Here is a 23436-nt window from a genome sequence, read left to right as displayed (position 1 = left end):
GGCGATCCCTGATGAATAAAGGGACTAAGCTGAAAAGAAAATGAATGAATGAATATTTTCACTTTAGCAAAGGGATGAAAAACAGGAAACATGGTGTTGATTTCACTTTCAGCAGAAATAGGAACATTTTCCATCACTTCATTCACATATGCTGTTGCAGACCAGCTATTGTTCGAATCTGCATGACACTTTTTACTTCTTTTGTAATTACTTTAAGTGATGTGCCAGTTGTCAGCAGTATTTATTGCGGCTGCCTTATTTTAGAAAAGCAACCATTATGTTCTAAAGAAAGAAAGAAATGATAATAATTAACACTTCACAAAGAGTTTCATAAGAATTGCATTTCTGAAATAAGACCCCCTTGATGACTGCTGCAGCACCATGCTCTGCATTTAGAGTTATTCTTTTACTGATTATCTTTCGTGGACTCCAAAACCATAGAAAAGGTGCCCTTCTTCCTATAATGGAATCGTTAGAAATGTGTACATAACGGCAGTGTTTCTCAACCATGTTCCTGGAGGACCACCAACACTGCATGTTTTGAATGTCTCCTTTGCTTGTTACACTTATTACAGGTCTTTCAGTCTGTGCTAATGAGCTGAAGATATGAATCATGTGTGTTTGGTTCAGAAGACATGGAAAATATGCAGAGTTGGTGGTCTTCCAGGAACGTGGTTGAGAAACACAACTTTTGATGTTGAAATATGAGAAAAGAAAGTGACTTTATTGACATTTTTAGTAGTTTTAAACAATATATTGTATACGTTTGTTCAATATTTTTGTGCATGTGTGCGTTTTGTGTGTGTGTCATGTGTGCATGTACTAATTATTCATAGTTTTTAGACTTAGCAAGATTAAAACAAGTTTAAATACAGAAACATTTTTATATACATCATATCAAAAATGTATTTCATCTTTCCCATCCTTCCCCTAAAAATAAATAAATAAATAAACGTGTTAACATGTTTTATTTCACAATTAACAATACAAAGTTCATATACAAATATTATATTACTTACAAAACAATAATCAAAATAAAAACACAATTATATACATTTTAGACACAATTGTTTCAAACTCAGCTGATTGGATTTAACGTTTTCTGCTTTCGATATGGGAATATCTTTTTTTAAATTATGGCTTTCAGATCAAAAATCAGATCAACAAAATATCAGCAGTTTATGTTTCACCATTCACCAAACACAGCACAGAACTGCACTCTCAAGTCAAGGGCACACACTGCTGTAAATATCTAAAAAAAAAAAGCACACACACAAAAGTCATAAGTCACATTGGTTTTCTGTCAGGAACCAAACATTACACATTTCCTTCTTCAATACATTGAGATCTCATTACAGGAGAACATACACAAGCACAAGTCTCAATATGAAGCTGCCAATAGTAAAAAAGCTAAACTACATATTTTTTCTGTGACTACTTCAGTGCAGTTTTACTTTTCAATGTTTTTTCCCACTTGATTTCAAGTTCCTGCAATATCCTGGAGATGAATGGCTCATTAACCTCCCTAATTGTGAATCTTTCCTTCAATTAGTAATAAGGCAGAAGTGTAGCAGATTAAAACATTAAGAATAAACTTTGGTGCTTCAAAACAAAAAGCTCTGTGGCACAAGTCGGTGATGCTACATGTAGTTACAGTGTTAACATTCTCACCGGACAGACAGCTCATTTTTTTTGCTGATAATAAATCACACTTCTGTGGACAATCTTATTTGCGCTGAGGATATGAATAAGGCCAAACCGATAAATGCTTTTACTTTAGTAAATCCGACCATTCGTTGTTTGCCATCAACAAAATCACAACATCATTTTGCACGAGACATCATTCAATGTTGTTTTGCATTTAACTATGATAATAATAAGTCAAAATAAATTACAAATATACAAAAAGCACATCAACAAAAGGAAAAAAATTACAAAGCTTTATTTATATATATATTAAAAAAACGATCAGCACATTTTAATCAATGCAAGTACCGCTTTAACCATCACCTCTTTATAGACTAGGTGTTAGCATGATCTAACATGAGGTCTTTGTTGTGTGTGTGTTTAGTGCCACCTACAGGCATGATTTGTGCAATGACAATCCTGTCAGATCTCAGACCTCACGTTGCAGTTTTAAAGAGCAGGAGTGCTTTAAATGCTGATAAAGCTTTGTAGATCCACCAGGTAAAGAGTGAACAGTGGTGTTTATGCAACAAGGTAAAACTAGTCATTTTTACTATGCGCAATCATATTCCAGTCTTGTGGAGAATACTGAACAATGAGCAACTTGGGGTGTTGCGGTATTGACAAAAATAAATTACATTTCAATAATTCTGTTCTTTTTAATGTGACAATAATTATACATTAATTTGCTTTCATGCTTGTGCATTGGTTTGTTTATATCAATGGTCTCCAACTCAATTCCTGGAGAGCCGCAGCTCTGCATAGTTTAGCTCCAACCACCTCTAACTCACATTTGCCTAATAGTTTAGTACAGGGGTGGCCAAACTCTGTCCCGGAGGGTCGGTGTCCTGCATATTTTAGTTCCAACTCAATTAAACACACCTGAACCAGCTAATCAAGCTCTTTCTAAGTAGAATAAAACTTTCAGACAGGTGTTGAAGGAAGCTTGAGCTAAACTATGCAGGACACTGGCTCTCCAGGGCCGAGTTTGGACACCCCTGCTCTGGAAGTTTTGAACACCTTGATTAGTTGGATCTGCTGTGTTTGATTAGGATTGGAGCAAAACTGCAGAGCTGCGGCGCTCCAGGAATGCAGTTTGAGATCTATTGTTTGTATGAAAGTCCTTACATGCCACTAAATAAAGAAAGGTAGACTTTTATTGCAATTTTAAGTTTACAGACTCATATTTGGAAGTTAAGACAAAATTCTGCGATGAATACTAAGGGGGGGGGGGGAGAACGTTAATATTAAACAAAAATATACAGTTGAAGTCAGAACTATTAGCCCCCCTTTGATTTTTTCTTTTCTTTTTTTAAATATTTCACAAATGATGTTTAACAGAGCAAGGAAATTTTTACAGTATGTCTGATAATATTTTTTCTTCTGGAGAAAGTCTTATTTGTTAAATTTTGGCTAGAATAAAAGGGGTTTTTAATTTAAACACCATTTTAAGGTCAAAATTATTAGCCCCTTTAAGCTATATTTTTTCCTGATAGTCTACAGAACTAACCATCGTTATACAATAACTTGCCTAATTATCCTAACCTGCCTAGTTTACCTAATTAAGCTTTTAAATGTCACTTTAAGCTTTATAGAAGTGTCTTGAAAAATATCTAGTCAAATATTATTTACTGTCATCATGGCAAAGATCAAATAAATCAGTTATTAGAAATTAGTTATTAAAACTATTATGTTTAGAAACGTGTTAAAAAAACCTCTCCGTTAAATAGAATCGGGGGAGAAAATAAACAGGGGGGCCAATAATTCTAACTTCAACTGTACATCTGCAATTCTGAATTTTCTACAAATTATACAGAGAGGGGGGATGAAAAATTTCCTACAATTGAAAGTTTATAACTGAAAAAAAAACCCCAGACATTTTAATGCGTTTCTCAGTAGCATATTATAAAGTCAGAATTGTCCGTTTTTTGTACATATTTCTGAGTAATAGAAGTAAAAATTTTAATTTAAATTCGCAATTAGCTTTTTATTTTTTATTCAGTGGCACAAACAAGGCTTCCATTGGTTTGAGCCTGTCATGGATATACATATAAATGTCATTAAAACCACCAGCAAATGGCAGCAAGTGCCTGTCTTAATGGGGGATTCAACAAATCAGTGAATGATTTGCTCCAAATGGCTGATTCATTTAAAAATGATTCGTTTAAATTGACTGCCTTTAAGAACAGATCACCAAAACCTTAGACGTAAATGATTTGCTTTAAAAAGCAAGTGTTTCAGAAACAAACCAAAACTGCTCAGAGATGCACAAATGTTCTGTTCATACTTTGTTGTGGAAACATTTTTCATTGGGGAAACAGAAACACTGACAATATCATGCGTAAAATGTTGCTCAATATTCATTTTCTCGTGTGTTTCATTTCTGCACTTGGCTTTTGGGAAAACTATTGTCTCAATTGTGTGATATTACTATAACTGTATCATCTCTTATAAATAGGAAACCAAAAACCCACACAGGGATATTTTTTGCTTTCATAGCTTGAACATTCGAATAGGCTTTATCACATTTGGACTCAAGTGAGTGACATGACATTATCACAGATGATAAATATTGCATGTCCTTTCTGGGCATTTTATATTCATTTCCACTTAATTTACTACAACTAACCAGTGAATTGGTGCTAAATACAGCCCTACGGACATTTAAAACATTTAAAGGGACAGTTCACCCAAACAAATGAATCATCTGCCACCAAACAGATCACATAGCTTCAGAATACTTTGAAGGTCCTCCGTTACAGTACTTTTAGGATCTTTTGGGATCACACATAATAACCATTAACAGAATAAAGCAGCGTGAACATTCAAATAAACGTCTTTGAGAAATGCCTTTTAGTTTTTGAGCGAACTGCCACTTTAAAACTACTGAATTATAATGATTCTGCTACAAGCCCATGAGGTATTAATGAACAAATGAACATTTTGCTCATAACATGTTTTATATATATATGTATAGTGTACGGGTGTATAAATATCTAGATATATATTAATTCAGGTAGGTCAGCATTAGCATATGAATTAGATAAAGAGCAATCCGGTCCAATTGTATTAAAGACGAAACCGTCATTTGCTCAAGTTGTGTCATTGTCTAAATCATGCAGAAGTATTTGCACACGTTTGCATCCGTAAATAAATGTGATGGATTATTTCTCATACATCTGTAAACCTGTAATGACAGCCATGGTAAAACGTCTCGGCACAGCTTGAGGTCTAACATGAGATAGATGATGAGCAGGAACGAAGTCAGCAGTTTGAGAGGAAAGTTGGAATCCCTTAAGTGTGGGAACGCAGTTGTTGAGGGTGGATTTGGTTGGAGCTGAAGAACAAGGAGTGTTTTTTTTTCCTACATGTCTTTCTCCTTCTCCCTCTCTTTCCTCAGCTCCTTCTCGCGGCTGGCCTTCATGAAGTCGCTCCTCATGAGGCGGTAGAAGAGCACGATGTTCATGGCGGTCATGATGGCCAGACCCACACTGCCGATGGTGTAGCTGAACAGGGGGATGAGGTCACGGTTTAGCACCAGCCAGCGGGTCATCCAAGCCAGAGTGTTGATGCGAAACACCACATATGTGCCCAGGTTGATCATGCTGTTGACTCTGTAAAATGTGCTTTTGGCCAGGTTGGCCATGCGGAGCACTTGCCTCAGGTGCAGGAAGACAGAGTTGATCTCCACCAGCAGCGCCACCACGGCAAATCCCACATACCGACAGGTCAACACAGAGATCCCGAAACAGGTGATCACCTGCAAACAAACCAGAGAGAGGTTTTTTTATTTAATGTTGTTATTATTATTTATGTTTTAATGCCATATCAGCAGCATTGGCTATATTCATTGCAAAACCTGTACTAAATAAACAATATATAACATGCAATCATAATCGCTTTCTTGATAAATACTCATTATACAAAAAAACATACAAATAACACCACTGAAAAGAGTCCCAAACAATCTTTTAGTTTGAATAATTATTGAGAAATATAACATTAAACATTTCCCTTAAAATATTTCACCCTCCTGATGCCTCTAATTTGATTTCCCATTTTATAGACGTTATTAATGATCAGTTTGACATATCGACCTTGTATTTGAAAGATTCCTGGGAGAAAGATTTAGGCATTCAAATTACCAATGAGGACTGGGAAAAGTCTGTCAAGGTCATAAATACATGTTCTATTAACTCCAGACATCAACTAATCCAATATAAAGTAGAACATCGGCTTCATTATTCTAGGGTTAAACTTAATAAATTCAACCCCTTCATTTCCTCTAAATGTAACAACTGTGAATCTGCGGAAGGCTCTTTAGGACATCTTTTTTGGTCATGCCCAAAACTTTGAGTTTTTGAGCAAAATTTTCAACTTCTACTCTGAGGCTTATTCTTGTGACCTTGCCCCTGATCCAGCAATCGCTGTGTTTGGTTGGTCTGACTCACTTCGTGGGTTTAGTCATCAAATTAAAAAAGCTGTTCAATATGGAATGGTGTTAGCTAAAAAAATTATTCTTTATTTATGGAAAAAGCCATCAAAACCACTTTTTAATCCTGGCTTTTAGAATTTTCTACCACTTTACATTTAGAGAGGCTAAGACACAATCTTTCTGATAACATTGCCGGCTTTGAAGCCACCTGGAAACCCTTTTTTAATTATTTATCAAATGCCCAGGATCACAGTTTAAAGGTATAACCCTGTTATCATCTGCAAGATCACCATATTGCCTGCGCCCACTGGCCTAGATATAAATGTGTAACATTGTTGACCCATGTATAATATTGGAGGAACTGGTGTAATAATGGTTTAAAAATCTTTTTTTTTTCTGTCTTATGTCTTTTTTTTCCCCGTTGCTTCTGTTTTTTGTTTATAATTGTTGTTGCTTTCTGTATCACTCTGTGTTGCTAAAAGAAAATAAAAAAATAATATTATATAAAAAATATATAATAAAAAATATATATATATTTCACCGTGTTGATCAAAAATGTGCAAAATCTTAAGTATTATTTTCTAAGTTCTGATAAAAAAACTATTGTATCGTTTCCATTTATTATTGTTTTATGACTAATACTCATCATCAAATCATTCCAAAAATCATGCAGACAGATATTAGGTTTGCTCATAAGATCGCAGTCAATGCACTAATATTTTCCATTTAAGATGAAGCATGCATGTTATATAGGCTTTAATGGCAAGACAAGCCCTCTATACTTAATATTAGCCATGTGTGTGGTTTAAACACGGCATATGTATTAATGAAATGCTATATAGAGGCCAAACGGTCTACTGGACCAAGATTACATAAAGGGTCAATTCTGTACCTCAAAAATAAAACAATGTTAGCATCATGAAAAACAGCTCTACTGTGATGTTAAACACATTACATTAAATCATTATCCAGAAGTTACATTTTGTATTTTTTCCCATTCTTAATTTTCCATTAAGCTATTTTGGCTACTTCAAAAATAAAAATGCAATGCAAAAGCAATAAACTGTGAATGCGCTGCAGCCTCTCATGTTAAAAGACGCATCTATTGCATTTGCAATGCTTCCATTGACAACGGGGAAACAAATTAAAACTCATCTCTGGAAAAAATTCTTCAGTGGACACGTGCCCTAATCCAGACCTCTTGGTCCACACTGTTTTTCTCTGCCATTTTTGGAAGGGTGGTCCGTTAAAACCAAAACACTGTATTTTGTTTAGAAAAGAGGTATTTTTTGGGTCTGAAAGTTGTTGCACATTATATAATGCAATTAATTCAAACAATCAACAAGTATAAAGCGGTTTGGGTCTGAGTCAAGTCATGTTAGTACTTGTGTAACATTTCCCTCAGGACCTGTACCTGGATTAAATGTACACTTTGACATTTAATTTTTAAAAACAGTATGAAAAACCCAGGTTTAACTAGCAGTTGACAAAAAAAAAAAAAAAAAAAGCAAAGCAGCATCCCATATTACCTGAATCAAACGAAGACGCTTTTTTAGTAGAGTACAAATATGCTAATATTAGCCAAAGACATTTATTTTGAGATCACTGAAAGTATTTTTTGCACACTTCGGTTTTGGTTTAGTCAGTATTGCATCAAACATGATTGAACTGTTTTAAGATCAAAACAGCAGTACAAGGTTTTACTTGGTTAGTTTTTCAAATATTATACTACACAGGTTTAATTCACTTAATTTATGGAATTTTTGGTTTTCTGCCCAATGTGCCCACAACTTGTTTGGCGATTCATTTAAAATTCAGTTCATTTTCATTCATTACAATCATTGCCCAAAGAAACTATTTACATTCATCCCCTGATTTTGAGCCTTTTTAAAGGAGCTGTTCGACATGTCCTTTATTAACAGAAAGTTATTAACAGCCCACTTAAGTCAAAGAAAGATTAATGTGCTGAATTTCAGCAGCAGCTCTTCGGTCTTCAAAAGTGATCTGCTGTCAGGCGACAAGAAACAAATGAGCATGTGTTCAAAATGATCTGATAAGAGCAGCGAGAGGCTGAGGACAGAAACACAAAGGCCCTGTTGAGCAGTCCTGAAGCCAAAACAATCACCATGAGTGACAGTAATCCAGCCAGAGGAGGAAACAATTCTCTGCACAATAATACTAGCAATCCAACACATTCATGATTGTGACTTTCACTCCAGAAGTACTTTTTTTAATCCTTTATTGTCTCTAAGCATTTATAAAAATTCTTCAATAAAAAAACTAAACTTTAATCAGAAATGCAGAATAATGCAATTATGCGAGTATAGATTTAGCATCATTAAGAAACTACTTGAGTTACTATTGAGAAGTCTGAAAGTTCTTTAGATTTTTTATGTGTTGTGTTTATTTAGTTTAAATGAATTTGAAATGACTTCAATCTTTAAATGTAGTTGTGTTTTTGTTTTTTTTAAGGTTTATAGTATTATTTTTTACATTTATTGTAGATTTAAGTTTTTATTTTATTTTCTATTACTGTAATCGGAAATATTTCCTTGGAAGACAAGATAGAGTTAAAAATGTATTGAATTTAATATTAATTTGATGGCTTGTGTTTCAGTGAACTATAGTATTACTGCACAGATCTATGTAAATTTACCATGTGACGGTGTGGTGTATTTTTTTATATAAAAACAGTGAGAAAATACACAAAACATAAAAATAAAAGAATTAGTCAAATTTAACAATATATGCAGTTTTGTTTTATAAAAAAAATAATAAAGGATCAGAAAATACACTTGCTCAATCAAGGCAGTTTTTAGGAATGTCCACAAGGTGGCAGTCTGACTTGATGTAATTGTATTGATTGACAAAGTCAGCTTTATTGTCAATTCAACCACATGTGCAGGACATACAGACAATCAAAATTGCTTTACTCTCAATTAAGAAGTCCATTGAGTAAACTAACATTTCTAATCAATTTTAAATAGTTAAAACTGGACAAATAATAGTCATCAAAAGTTCTTAAAACCCAAACTTATGCAAACCTGATGTTTAAAAACATTTAAAGAAAAAATAGTTAATGATAAATAAATAAATAAATAATATATATATATATATATATATATATATATATATATATATATATATATATATATATATATAATTTTTTTATACATTTGCTATGAAACATTTAGTACAAAAGCTAACAATTTCCATTTAAATCAATTTATGGATATTTATGAAACATCAGTATGTTGGATAAATGGCAATAATAACTCAGGTGAGAGGACAAAGGTTTAATAACATGACGTCTATAACTAGTTACATGAGTGAGCGGGACCACTGTGATATAACTTGTTTTGTAAGAGTATAAATTGACTGGGATGAGTCTGTGATGCAGCACTGTTCACACAACACCGGCTGCTTCGTGCGGTCAGGAATCTCACGACTATTAATTCTATTCAAATGAATGCTAGAACAGAAGCTCCCAGTGTATGTGTGAAGCGGGCATGTCATGTCTAAAGACTTTTAACAGTCTGAAATGTAAATACAGTTCATCGCAATAATGTGTTACATGTGCACCGTTCATAAAGATAAAGATGCTAAATGCCTACAATACATACAGATAAGTGGAGTCGAGGCCTTATGAAACCGTTTTTACTTTAACAACATTTTTGTAATCAAAAATGACTAGATTAATCCTTCATTTTTGATCATTTAATTCACAATTTTGATTTCATTTGCAGGATTTTACAACTTAACCCACTGTATTTGTAAATGTTTTATTTTTTCCCTTTCAGTGTGATTCCTGTTCAAATTAAACTATGAAAGAAAAACTGTAAGAACTGTCAGTTCTAACAATAATCAATTAACAATTACTACATTTAATAACATTTTTGCTAGCCATAAAAAGTTTTTCACAAGCCACAATTTACTTGCTGGAATTTTGTGTTTTATAATATTTTAAAAGTTTTCAATCTCCCTCAGATCACTTGGTTTTCACTTGAAACTTAAAACATGTTTAAAACTGCATAATGCATATTATGCACAATGTTTAAAACAAAAAGAATAATCAATTGCATTGTTTTAAGCAGTTTTTAATCACTTCTGTTTCACTGAAAAACAGAATCTTGGTTCTCTTGTATTTATTGATGATGAGACTGCTGAAAAAAGCAGCAAGATGAATTCTGAAGTGTTTCAGGCAATATTCTCTGCTCATATTAAGCCAAATGCTTTAGAACTCATTAGACGGTGCTTCACAGTGCCGATGGAGAATGACCCAAAGCATACTGCAAAAGCAACCAAAGAGTTTTTGAAGGGAAAAAAGTAGAAAGTTTTGCAATGGCCAAGTCAATCACCTGATCTGAATCCAATTGAGCATGCATTTCACTTGCTGAAGACAAAACTGAAGGGAAAATGCCCCAAAAACAAGCAGGAACTGAAGATAGTTGCTGTAGAGGCCTGGCAGAGCATTACCAGCCATAAAACCCAGCGTCTGGGGATGTCTATGCGTTCCAGACTTCAGGCTGTAATTGACTGCAAAGGACTTGCAACCAAGTATTAACATGTGAAAGTTTGGTTTATGATTATTATTCTGTCCAATTACTTTTGGACTCTTAACAAGTGAAAGGCACATATGCAAACTGTTGTAATTCCTACAGCGTTCACCTGATTTGGATGTAAATAGCCTCAAATTAAAGCTGACAGTCTGCAGTTAAAGCACATCTTGTTTGTCTCATTTTTAATCAATTGTGTTTGTGTATAGAGCCAAAAATTGTAGAATTGTGTCGATGTCCAAATATTTATGGACCTAACTGTAGGTACATTAAATTAAATCCTTTAGATTTAGAAAGTAGTAACTATTTTTTTCCGATTCTTATTTTTCCCATTAAGTTATTATATCTACTTCAAAAATGTATCACTTTTTTTTTTACAATTAACCTGTTTTTAATCACTTTCTGTTTTTTTTTGGCTCGAAAAAGCGGTCTCACAGCCTGAAAATCAGAATCCCGAGAGAACAGAATGACAAGTTTTCAATCTCCCTCAGATCATTTGGTATTTACTTCATGCTAAAATTAACTTGTATTTAATCCAAAAAGCATTTGCCTATAAAAAACTACTGAATTAATATTTTCCATGAAAGACACTATAGGTCCACACTGCAAAATAATGCAGGGTTCCACACAATTCATTCATGTTGTCCCAACACAAATCGATGTTAACAAATTTAAGTGTATTGAACATAAAACAATTAAGTTGTCTCAAAAAAATTCTCTCAAGAATTGTGCTGTTTCCGCTCATTTTAAATAAGTAATTTAAACAAGCAGCACATTTCAAGTGTATCTAAGTGTCATTTTAAGTGTATTGAACCAAACGAAATAAATTCAATCAAAATCTGTCCACTTCAGAGAGAACAGAAACAAATACATTTACAAATAAATAGTGCAATTTTTTATATGAAAGTAAAAAAAATGGTCTCTCTCTGATCCCAAGACTATCCTGTCTGTAACCTCCACGATCCTATGCCAAAAAAGGTGAAAAACGCCTTACAAAAATCCATGACAGTAAAGAAAATAACAGCCTTGACAGACTTGTTAATTCAACTGATTCGCTCAAACTGACGATTCCTTTAAGACTGCTTCCTTTATGAATAAATCATTGAATCATTAGTCTAAAAAAACAAAACAAAAAAAAAACAGAATCATTCAGTAATAACTCAGCTGTGTGTTGCTTAGTGATGAGATGAGTGAGTGCCCTGCTGTGATCTTTAAATCTATTTTCACTAATGAAACCTGATTAAATCAGACAACACTAACAATAGTGTGTATAAAATGGAGGTCGATTCATATTAATGTCAAGTTGCCAATTCTACTGATAATCATGAAAACATGACTCTGGTTGCATCATGTTGATTAAATGGGATATACACATGTTATGAATAGAAGGCTTCAATTATTTCCACTGTTGAAATGGAAGGAATAAATATCAAGCTCTGATTATTATTATTATTAGTTTTCAGCCTATATTTGCCTCAATTTCCTCTCAGTTCACTCAAACTATTATTTCAAGTCCTAAAGATGTTCCTGTATGTATATATGACATTTAATTTCCTAAATAAGTAAATGCTTCTGATGTGATTTTCCGTGCGTTCATGTCTTTATAAATATGACCAGCACTGAAAACACCACGTGAATCTCACACATTTCAGAATGTGTACAGTAAACAAAACCATCTATTCATTCATAGAGATGCAGACATCTTATTTACATGCTCTTGTTTACCGCTTAATAACCACATCACAATTTGATTAAGTATAGAAGCTTGCTTTAGGTGTCTAACAAAAGAAGTCTATAATCAAAATCACTTCAAACATTTTGGATTACGCATATAAAAAACCAAAAAGAATCAGTGTGTTGGATTTACAGCATATCTAGCAACATGATGGCCATCTCTAAATGCCTGTGTGACAGATAATTACTAAATAAGATCTGTGTCCTCTTCAGTCTTATGACTGGGAGGACGTCGACCTTTGCTTGACACTTTGAGAGGTCAGCATGTCTTCTTACACAACGGCTGAGCTGGATAAAGCTCTGAACATCACAAACAAACCTGTTATCTTCTGAAGACTCTTTCTCTCGTAACTGTGAAAAGAGCTTACGTTCACAATATACTAACAAGAGTGCGAAATACACTACCAGTCAAACATTATACAACCGTAAGTTAATGTCAAGGTCCCCATGCTGTAAATGATATCAGTTAATTTACAGTTTCACTATTTTGTGATTGAACAGTTTTTTTTTTTATTTAAGTTTATTCACTGTTATGAATTGCATTATGAGAACTTGATGTTTGATGTTGAAAGTTCAACTTTGTAGTTGAACAAAGTGACTTATGTTGACATATTAGTATTTTGGAACAATATATATATATATATATAATAAATAGCATTTATAGAAATAAGTCTGCAAAATAACAGAAAAGGTACTGCACTGTAAAACCCAACAGTCAACTTTATCAAATGAAGAGTGTAGTTAACTCAAAAAAAAACAAAAAAAAAAAACGATTTGAGTTGACTTAACTTATTGGGTTTTACAGTACTCAGTTGGTTTGAGTTCTCTTCATTTATTGGGTTTTACTGTGCTCAAGTTCACAGTACTCATTAGAATTAGTTTCTGAACTCAAATGATTTGTTGCAATCGGTTTCCTCAAACGGTTTGCGGTACCATAACTTTTTGGGTTTTACAGTGTGGAAGTTTATTACCAGGTTTTTGTACTGTAATTTACAACACCAAAACAGACATCACTTTAGTCTACTAAAATGTGAATAAGAGTTACTTTTGCAAACATTACAACATCAAAAGTTGATGAAAAGATCTAGGTCTCTTAATGTGACTCACAAGCATAAATAAATGGGGGGAAAAATTAACATGAAATCAAAAAAATACGGAAAATGCTCATTTTTTAAATAAATTTTTACAGGGCATTGGTTAACTTCAAATTCAAGGACATTTTAAGGATTTTCTTAGTCACATTTCAAGTGAGAGCAACGTTAAATATGAGCTAAATACATTTAAACTTGCATTTTCTAGGCATCAGGAATCGGGAATCAGATTGAGACATTTTTAGGAATCAGATTGAGAAATTTCAAGGATGGCGACGCAGTGGCGCAGTAGGTAGTGCTGTTGCTGGTTCGAGCCTCGGCTGGGTCAGTTGGCGTTTCTGTGCGCAGTTTGCATGTTCTCCCTGCATTGGCGTGGGTTTCCTCCGGGTGCTCCGGTTTCCCCCACAGTCCAAAGACATGTGGTACAGGTGAATTGGGTAGACTAAATTGTCCGTAGAGTATGAGTGTGAGTGAATGCGTATGGATGTTTCCCAGAGATGGGTTTTGGCTGGAAGGGCATCCGCTGCATAAAAAACATGTGCTGGATAAGTTGGCGGTTCATTCTGCTGTGGTGACCCCGGATTATTAAAAGGACTAAGCCGAAAAGAAAATGAATGAATGAAATTTCAAGGATTTTGAGCACCCATGGGAACCCTAAAAATGTATTATTAGATAGATCGATTTTTCAGTTTATTGCCGTATCAGCTTCTCTGGCTAAGTCATGGCAAAAAAATAGATCAAGTTTACAACATTTTATAAATATCACTTTTCTCTAATTATAGAAATATTGACAATAAAAAGTCATCAACATCAATGAATACTACATAAGATAAAATACACAATGATAATATATAAGATGTGTTCCTGTAATTTCAAAGCTGAATTTTTAGAATGGTTACATTACTCACATGATCTTTCGGAAGATAAGATTCATATTAATACTGAAAGTTAAGAGCAACACCAAGTGAGGTCAATGGCTGTGTCGAAAGTCAATGACATTAAAAACTCAGTGTTCTACAAGTAGTACTTTCTGAATGGCAACTGTAATAAAGAGATAAAACACCACTCTATACCTTCCGTCTCGACCTTGAAAATATCATAATCATTGACAGGAAAAGAGCAAAGTCTTTACGTTACATACATCACATAACATGTTGCTTTGTTCTACCTGTAGCTACAACAATTAACACAGTGCTTGAGGTCATGGTGAAGGTCATGGGTTCGATTCTCACAAAAAAAAAAAAAAAAAAAAAAAAAAAAAAAAAAAAAAAAAAAAAAAAAAAGCACCACCACTACATACCTGGCCTTCTAAAAGTAAAGATTTATTGTAAATAGCAAGTTTTTACCCTGCAGAAATTTTGTAGTAGTACAGTAGTAAAACATTTTGTTTTGTTAAAGTTTTGCTGTTAACAACGTGAACGAGAAACATTTTTAAATTTAACGAATAAATACACAAACAAATTCAAACGAAAAAAATTATTAGTTTTTTTATTTAGTTTTATTTTATTTCCCTTTTATTTCCATTTTTTTTCTTTTATTTAAAATATTTTGTTTTGCAGTGCAGACACGTAAACAAGAAAAAAAAAGTATTTCATTGATTAAAAACAAACAGCTCTGTAAATAAAATAGAAACTTGAAAATACAATGGACTTAAAACTAAATAAAACAAACTATATATAGCGGCAGTATATACAAATTATTATGTATTAAATCTATTAAATATCTATTAAGCAGGGCATATGCAGTTGAAATCAGAATTATTAGCCCCCTTTTAAATTACCTTTCTTTTTAAAAATATTTTCCAAATGATGTTTAACAGAGCAAGAAAATTTTCACAGTATGTCTGATAATATTTTTTCTTCTGGAGAAAGTCTTTTGTTTTATTTCGGCTAAAATAAATTTAATAAAAAAAAAAAAACATTTTAAGGTCAAAATTATTAGCCACTTTAAGCTCTATTTTTTTTTGTAGTCTACAGAACAAACCATCGTTATACAATAACTTGCGTAATTACCCTAACCTGCCTAGTTAACCTAATTAACCTAGTTAAGTCTTTAAATGTCACTTTAGGCTGTAGAGAAGTGTCTTGAAAAATATCTAGTCAAATATTATTTCCTGTCATCATGGCAAAGATAAAATAAGCCAGTTATTAGAAATGAGTTAAATGTTGAGTTAGGAATGTTGAAAAAAAATAAAAATAAATCTTCTCTCCGTTAAACAGAAATTAAGGGGAAAAAAACAGGGTGGCTAATAATTCAGGGGGGCTAATAATTCTGACTTTCTCAATTTCTGCAGGATCATGTGACTAAAGACTGATGGCCATTAAAAAATTTCAAAATGACTATTTTCTACTGTAGTCTTGATTTTAATAAAATCTAATATAAAAGTAAAAAGTTAAAAACTAATTACAAAAAAATAAACAAATTTAAAAAGGACGAAAACTGAAAAAGCTGATAATACCTGAAGTAATCGGAGGAGAAATCTAAATAACCCTGACTCAAATCTAGTGTTGTTTAGTTGAGATCACAATAGTACCAGAGTATATACAGCAATCTAAGAGTGAAATTCAATACCTTTTAAGACCTTTTTAAGACTCTTTCCATACATTTTAAGACCTTATAACAACTTTTCAACCGGAAACACTGGCGAGATTTGAACATACAGTATATTTACTAACTATTAATGTAAGAAACTAATCCAAAACTAAAACATTATTCATATACTGAATACAAATCTATTAAATCTAGCTAATTCAGAAGGTTGACGTCTATAGAACTGCAGAAATAATAGCATTGCCTTGATTACTGCAGTAAACAAAGTAGTGTGATGTCAAATCTAGTAGGATTTCATTGATTTCATAAACTACACAGCATCCTGATATTCGCAGATTTAATTCAGGCAAACTTTAGCATACAACCACACATTTCATAACAAAAAAAATTATATAAAATTTAATACCTTGGAAAAAAGCATTCAAGACTTTTTAAGGGCCTTAAATTTCTCTATATTGATTTATCAACTTTTAATACTTTAAGACCCCGCGAACACCCCGAGTACAACACAAAGTGAATAAATCTCACACTCATAGACATTCAATCTAGTTCTTGATGGGGGAAATGCCATATCCAACAATACATCAAAAATAATCCACTCCAACATAACGCAACAGACAATCAGAGTCAATCTGCATTAACACGATTATTCCCATAATCCATCTGCAGTCGTGCTGAAATAATCTCATTCACTCACACACAAAGCCCTGAAGTTGTTAAACCAAAGCATGAGTGTGCAAAAAAAAGCTGATCATGCCTAAATAAATTGTTGTTTACAGCCAAAACAATGCCCTCATTTTAAGCACAATTACGCATAAGAGGTATTAATGATGCAATAATAATATGACATTAGCGCAGAGCCACACACCCATTTGCTCTCCTGTTGTTCTGGAAAAAACAAAAAGCACAGTTTATGTGAAGCTACAGGTCTGTCTGTGTGTGTGTTTGGACTCATAAAGCTCTCCCTGCGGGGTCAATTACCACCAAGTTACTGAACTGGATTGGGAGGGTGGGTAACAGTAACAGCACCAGTCTGAAACCAGTCAACCAGGTTACAGGTGAAAACTCCTCCATAAGGGATTGCCAGCAGGCCCATTTGAGCAGCATGTGAGGTATCCTGAAGCTCGCTGAGAAATACAGCACAGATCCCAAAGACTTTAAAAGCACATGAGGTGAAGAGAGAGGAGCGGACAGGTGGACCAATGGTGAGGACACATGCTTTTAGTTGAAGATAAACACAAATCTAGCCGAAAAGGACAGGCTAGCCCCAAAATAATGGGGAAAAAAAGCATACTTATGTCGGGCTGTGCAATATTTATCATCTATGATAGTAGTCGTAATTGTTGTTTTAAAGGAACACGCCACCTTTTTTGTAGTAATTTATCATTTTCTGTCGGTTTTACTACACAATGTAACTACAGAAGACTCGAGCTTAAAATTGGAACTCTTTTGAAAATTTTGAACAAAATGCTAATGGTCAAATCCGATTCAAATCATTATGCTAAGCTAAGCTAAACATTACCCTGACAAAACAAGAAATTGGCTAAGCTTTAAAAAATGGTTCAAGTCAACTTAGGGCTGGACGATACTGCAAAAAAATGATCACAATATCATGTTGCATTTCATTCAGCTTCGATAATTATTGAATATTTCTTAACAATAAATTTAGGAATATTAGGATTTAACCACTTTATTTTAATTTACCAACATTATTAAGGCAAAGAGTTTTAATAGTCAAAAACAAAAATATTTAGACAAAATATCTGATCTCTTTATAATAAAATAAACAAGCGTTAAAGACTCTTAAACTTGATAAATAAAATGTTACAAAGTGTGTGCAATGGTAAAGCGTAATACTTAAGGTGTCAATAATAATAATAATAATGATACAGTACTCTGTACAATACAATACTCTGTAAACAAAAGAAATTATGATAATAAACTCTGAGCTTTCAAGTAAAGGAAAAACAACCATCATTATTCAAATACATACTGTAACATTACAAATTGTGAGGTTGAACGACTACATAACCCACTATGTTAAAAACTCTTTCAGATGAGGAGCTAGTGGCTGGGATGCACAAGAAAAGAAACCAAAAAGCCACTCTGGCGACATCCTTACAGTCTTTTTTATTTACAATCTCCTCACTGCTGCTACACGGTACTGATCTTCCCAAGTGTTGTTATTCTGACCTGAAGTGACAAGTGGCATGTGGTTTCCTTGACCATTTACAACCGGCTTTGCGCTTGCACTGCACTGGTGTCTCTCAATACTCTCAATACTAAATTTATATATATTTTATATATATTTAAAAAAAAAAAAAACGATTATATAGTCCAGCCCTGTTGTAAAATGAGCCTTTCAAAAAAGGTGGAGTGTTCCCTTAATGTACGAACTGACAATAAGTTAGTAACTTTGCAAAAAACAAACTTCTCAATTCAATAACCAATCACTGCGTCACGAAGCTTTTAGCTTAAATATCAATTTATCTATGTATTTTTTTGCAAACGAGAAATTTTAGAGACAATATGCATCGAAAACAGTTGTAAATAAAATTGAAACTGAACATCTGTGTACATTTCAGGGCAACACTGGTTTGAAAGATCCATTCAAATAAGTTTGTTTCTTGATTTCTAAATGAATCAGCCGTTTTGAACCAATTGTTTGAAGAATGATTCTTTTATCCGCCAACTTATCCAGCATTTGTTTTACACAGTGGATGCCATTCCAGCTTACATAGAAACGCCAACTGACCCAGCCAGGCCTCGAACAAGCGACCGCCTTGTTGTGAGGCAACATTTCTAACCACTGAGCCACTGTGTCACCTATAAAGGATTCAATGAAGCAGTTAAAATGACTTTGCTATTATTTAACACTATTATACAAAACCACACATTTGCAAAACGATCAAAAAATTAAGCATATTTCCAAATCTGATCATGTTTAAGCAACAAATCAGCATATTAGAATAATTTTAAAAGGATAATATGACACTTAACGAGTTAATGAAAAAAAATAGTCTGATTTCTGGTCACATGACAAAGATTTTAAAATGATATTAATATATAAAAACAGCTACTTAAAACGGTAATATCATTTTACCATATTTACTCCTTTTAAGTAAACAAATGCATTCTTAATTTATATATGAAACACTTTTAAAAATACTGAAGAATATTTACTGAAGCTAAATTTAGAGGACCAAAATTACTTATTTAATCCGCTTCAACAATTTTTTGCAGATGTTTTAAATTAAACTTTTCTAAATTCATTTGTTTCAGCCATAAATTATCATGTGATGTAGATCCCCAAAACATACATGTCTAAATTAGTTCAAGATTTAATCTCCAACTACAGAAAAAAGAATGAAAATAATTACAGATGTATAACTTACAAATTAGGATTAGATTTTAGGAAGAACCTTTTTACTTTCGGATAACCATTTAATTCTAGCATAACTGCAAAACGTATTAATCATTACATTTTAACTGTTTGTGTTAATTCTTATTAACAATTTTAGAAAATGCATTTGTTTTGTTATTTTACTATCTATTATTATCTCTTTAAGCTGTATTTATCTAAACAAGAGCAGGGCTGTGGGTCTGTAAAGGAAATCCCTTCAGATTCCAATCGCAGCAAAAGACCAGACACAAACACAGAGAGCACATCCTCCCAGCTGACGACGCATGCGAACGAGGAGGAGCCACGTGTGTGAGTGTGAAAGTGGGCTGACAGATCAAGCTGGAGGTGGAGAGTGGAAAAATAACCATATGTACGGAAATGCTGAAAGATGTGAACTCAAAGGGTGTGGTAAACTGCGAGTATAAAAAGAATAGTTACAAGATGTACGAACAAGAAAGTGTGTGCTCATACGTTCAACATTCCAATGAACCATGAAATGGGTTTGGATGAGGACGGGTGAATACAGAGAGCAATAAAAAAAAATAATAATTATGACTTGAATGGTTTGATGGTTGCTGATTGATGAAGACACACAAAACCTCTATGACTAAATGACCCAGCCACAATTTTGTTGGGAGACCATTAACTTCCTGGTATTCATAGTACTTTTCCCACCCAGGAAACGTGCCTTTACCTAGATTTTTGAGAAATGACAAATATGTTGCACCAGTTACATTTAGTTGCACGTTTCAGATGACAAATCCACTATGGGCACAGTGTACATCTTTTTTTTTACATCTGTAATTCATTACTTAGGGTACGTTTTAATATATGTCTGCATCGGATGGTGGTGATGTTTACCCAATTATGGACAGGACAAAGTCCACAACCTGGATTTAAAGACAAACCGCAAACCTCGCCCTGACAAAACATGGTACAACATGACCCTTAAGAATGTCGGTCTAAGTAATTAAAACCTCCATAAAATCCTAGTCAAAGACTGATAAGACCCAAAAAAAAACAGACACTACCAGTGAAACGTTTAAAGAACAGCGATTTATTTTAGATTCATATCTCCTGCTTCAATTTATTCTGATTTGAATTCAGCTGATGGATAAATTCGCAATTATTGATTTGATTCAATGAATATCAATTTAGCCAAATAAATGCTTCTGGTATTAGTAAAACTAAACAGTGAATGTCAAATTACAAATGCTGAATTAACATCTGCATATTTAACTCTTTTTTTAATCTAAAATTCTTTATTAAAATATGTAAAATACAGTAACGATAAAAAGTGACAGCTTTTGAGAATTAATATTAGGACTGAACATAATTTGGGCATCGATATCACAATGTGTGTAACTGCAATTGTCATATCGCAAGATTATTTATTAAAGATTAATAAATATTATTAAATATTATTTTTGATCGTTGAACGTTTGACATTTGATTGTTCAATTTCTGTACTTGAATACTGTTTGACTCTCCAGAAAAACCCTGTTTATTTACTTTTGATTCTAGCTTATTATAATTCATGCAGATGTACTGCATAAAAAAAGGCTCCCAGTTGATCAGAATTAATGAAATCTTTCTAAATGCAGATACTCAAATCATCTGGAAAAATTATATTCATACCACAATATATATCGTGGAAAAAATGTCAATGTCAGTTTTTTCCAATATCATGCAGCCCTACTTAATATTGAATCAGACACATTTTTTCAAACAATTATTGGATTATTTTGATTAAAAATGTTTTGTTACATCTAAAATGTCCGAACTATGACTTTTACTTTATTTCATCAATCCTTACTTATAAAATTAATTCAAAAAATGTTGTTCACCAATTTTTTTTAATTGCAGTGAGCTTATAAATTTTGAAATGGGTGGATTTCATTCACATTTAAATATTCGCTGATAACACAAAGTTATCAGAATCAACACACCGTGGGCCCAATTTTCCATGTAGTCACAGTATTTTATTATAAACAAAAATAAACACAAATATAGTGCCATCGTCTTTCACCAAGAGCTAAAAATACTAATATGATAAATCGGAGTAAAAAGGCCACAGGAAAGATCAAGTTATATTTAAACACAATAAAGTTTAGCCTCCTTCCTTTGATAAACACAATCAGCATTCACCATTCGGGAGCCATGCAGAGCATCGCTCACACACACACAATCCCCACGCGGTTGCCATGGCAACTGGGCACATACAGTGGCATTGCTCCAGATACACTTGGAAGTACTCAAGACTCCAGGCATTGAAATACTATGAATTGAACACGTCTGTGTGCCTTCAGGCTTCAGTCTCAGTAGAGCACATACTGATCCTGTAATGATGACTACTGAGGAAACGTGTTTTTTTTTTTCCTGCGTCACCACTAACATCACTGTCAAATTCACCTACATTTTTAGCATGTGCTCAATCTAATGGAAAACACAGTGACGGATAAAGGTATTTCCCATTTAAAAGAAGTTTCATTCAGAAATAAACAACAGGAAGTTCTGAAATTCTAAATGACATGTCTATTTATTGGTTAGTAGAAAGACTAAGATCCTATTTACTTGTGGGTTGTTTTTGTCCTAACATCAGGAAGATTTGTACAAATGAAGATCTCTTTTGATACCTTTTAGAGCCCAGATTTTATTGCCTCATTTGAATGCAACAATACTGCATGTTTTGCTAGGTTTTAATTATTGTTTTGAATACAAATAATTCTACAGTACCTTTACATCCGTAGACATATACACTGTAATAAAATTGACCTTAAATTCACAGTAAATTACTGGCTAATAATTGCATTACTTTCACTGTAAAATACTGTGTGTAAATTCACAACAAATAACTTTGAGGTAGTTCACAGAAATTTACTGTGGTTTTTCTTAGTCAATATTATACTTTGAATTTGCATGATGGGGACAAAGGTGAAAGGTGATGTTATTTATCTTTGTTTTGTTGTTACAAAACATTTAAATGTTGTTAATAACAATAATAATAATGGTCATTTTGGAGATGACCTCTGAAACGGAATGTTCACATTATAAATATTTCTCACGTTCTCATTCTGTGCTATACTTCTGAAAATACAGGACATGTACAAAACTTCCCATCACATTTCAGCCATATTTTCTGTAAATATCTTTAATGACTGAATGTTTTCACATTTAGGACATGTTTAATATTGACAACACTGATGTTCATTACATTTGATTAAATGTTTCGTTTATATGCACAGGTGAGTACTTGACAACCAAAAAAAGCAATGGCAGATTATAAAAACGTATGCAAGATTCTTTATAAGGTGACTGCCCCAGTTATTGGGCTGACATGTATTACATAAAGCTTTTTGTAATTTTCAATAAATTGTGTGAATGGGGATAATTTCGAAAAAAGTTGTCCGTACACAAAACTCTTATAATATTGTTTTGTAAACTTACCCCAACACTGTTTATATGGTTAATTTTGAATAAACTAAAAAAAAATTAACGTTAGTTGAAGCATGTTTTAATTGTTTTTAATTATGTTTTTAAGTTGACAAGTTAAATGCAAAATGATCAAAGTTGTTATCTAAAGTTGGAAAAACCCATAAAAAACCATAAAGGGTTGTTTATTCATTTACTTTTGATTCTAATTTATTATAATGCATGTAGATCAGGGGTGTCAAAGTCAATTCCTGGAGGGCCGGAGCCCTGCAGAGTTTAGTTCCTGCCTTGCTTCAATACACCTATCTGTAGGTATCAAACAAGCCTAAAGCACTCAATTAGTTGGATCAGGTATGTTTAATTAGGGTTGGCACTAAACTGTGGAGAGTTGTGGGCCTCCAGGAAATGGCTTTGACACCTGTGATGTAGATGTACTGCATAGAAAAAGACTCCCAGTCGATTTGAATTAATGAAATCTTTCTAAATAGAGATACTGAAATCATCTGCTGAAATTATTTGTCATTTTTTTTTACAATTCACCCAGTCCTA

The 23436-nt window shown here is 33.2% G+C and overlaps 1 protein-coding gene across 1 annotated transcript in view; it reads right to left on the bottom strand.

The window, feature by feature from the left end:
- Positions 1-2925: 2925 nt before the first annotated feature.
- tlcd2 (TLC domain containing 2) overlaps positions 2926-23436 on the bottom strand; it is a 35345-nt gene continuing 14834 nt past the window's right edge. The window contains exon 4 of the mRNA XM_056473412.1: positions 2926-5446. Coding sequence (XP_056329387.1) covers positions 5051-5446 — 396 coding nt within the window. The 3' untranslated portion in view covers positions 2926-5050. The remainder of the gene's footprint in view (positions 5447-23436) is intronic.

This window comes from Danio aesculapii, chromosome 15 (genome assembly GCF_903798145.1).
Source record: "Danio aesculapii chromosome 15, fDanAes4.1, whole genome shotgun sequence".
NCBI classification, from domain to species: domain Eukaryota; kingdom Metazoa; phylum Chordata; class Actinopteri; order Cypriniformes; family Danionidae; genus Danio; species Danio aesculapii.
The sequence above is the reverse complement of the archived record's forward strand: the minus strand, read 5'-3'. Positions and strand labels throughout refer to the sequence as shown.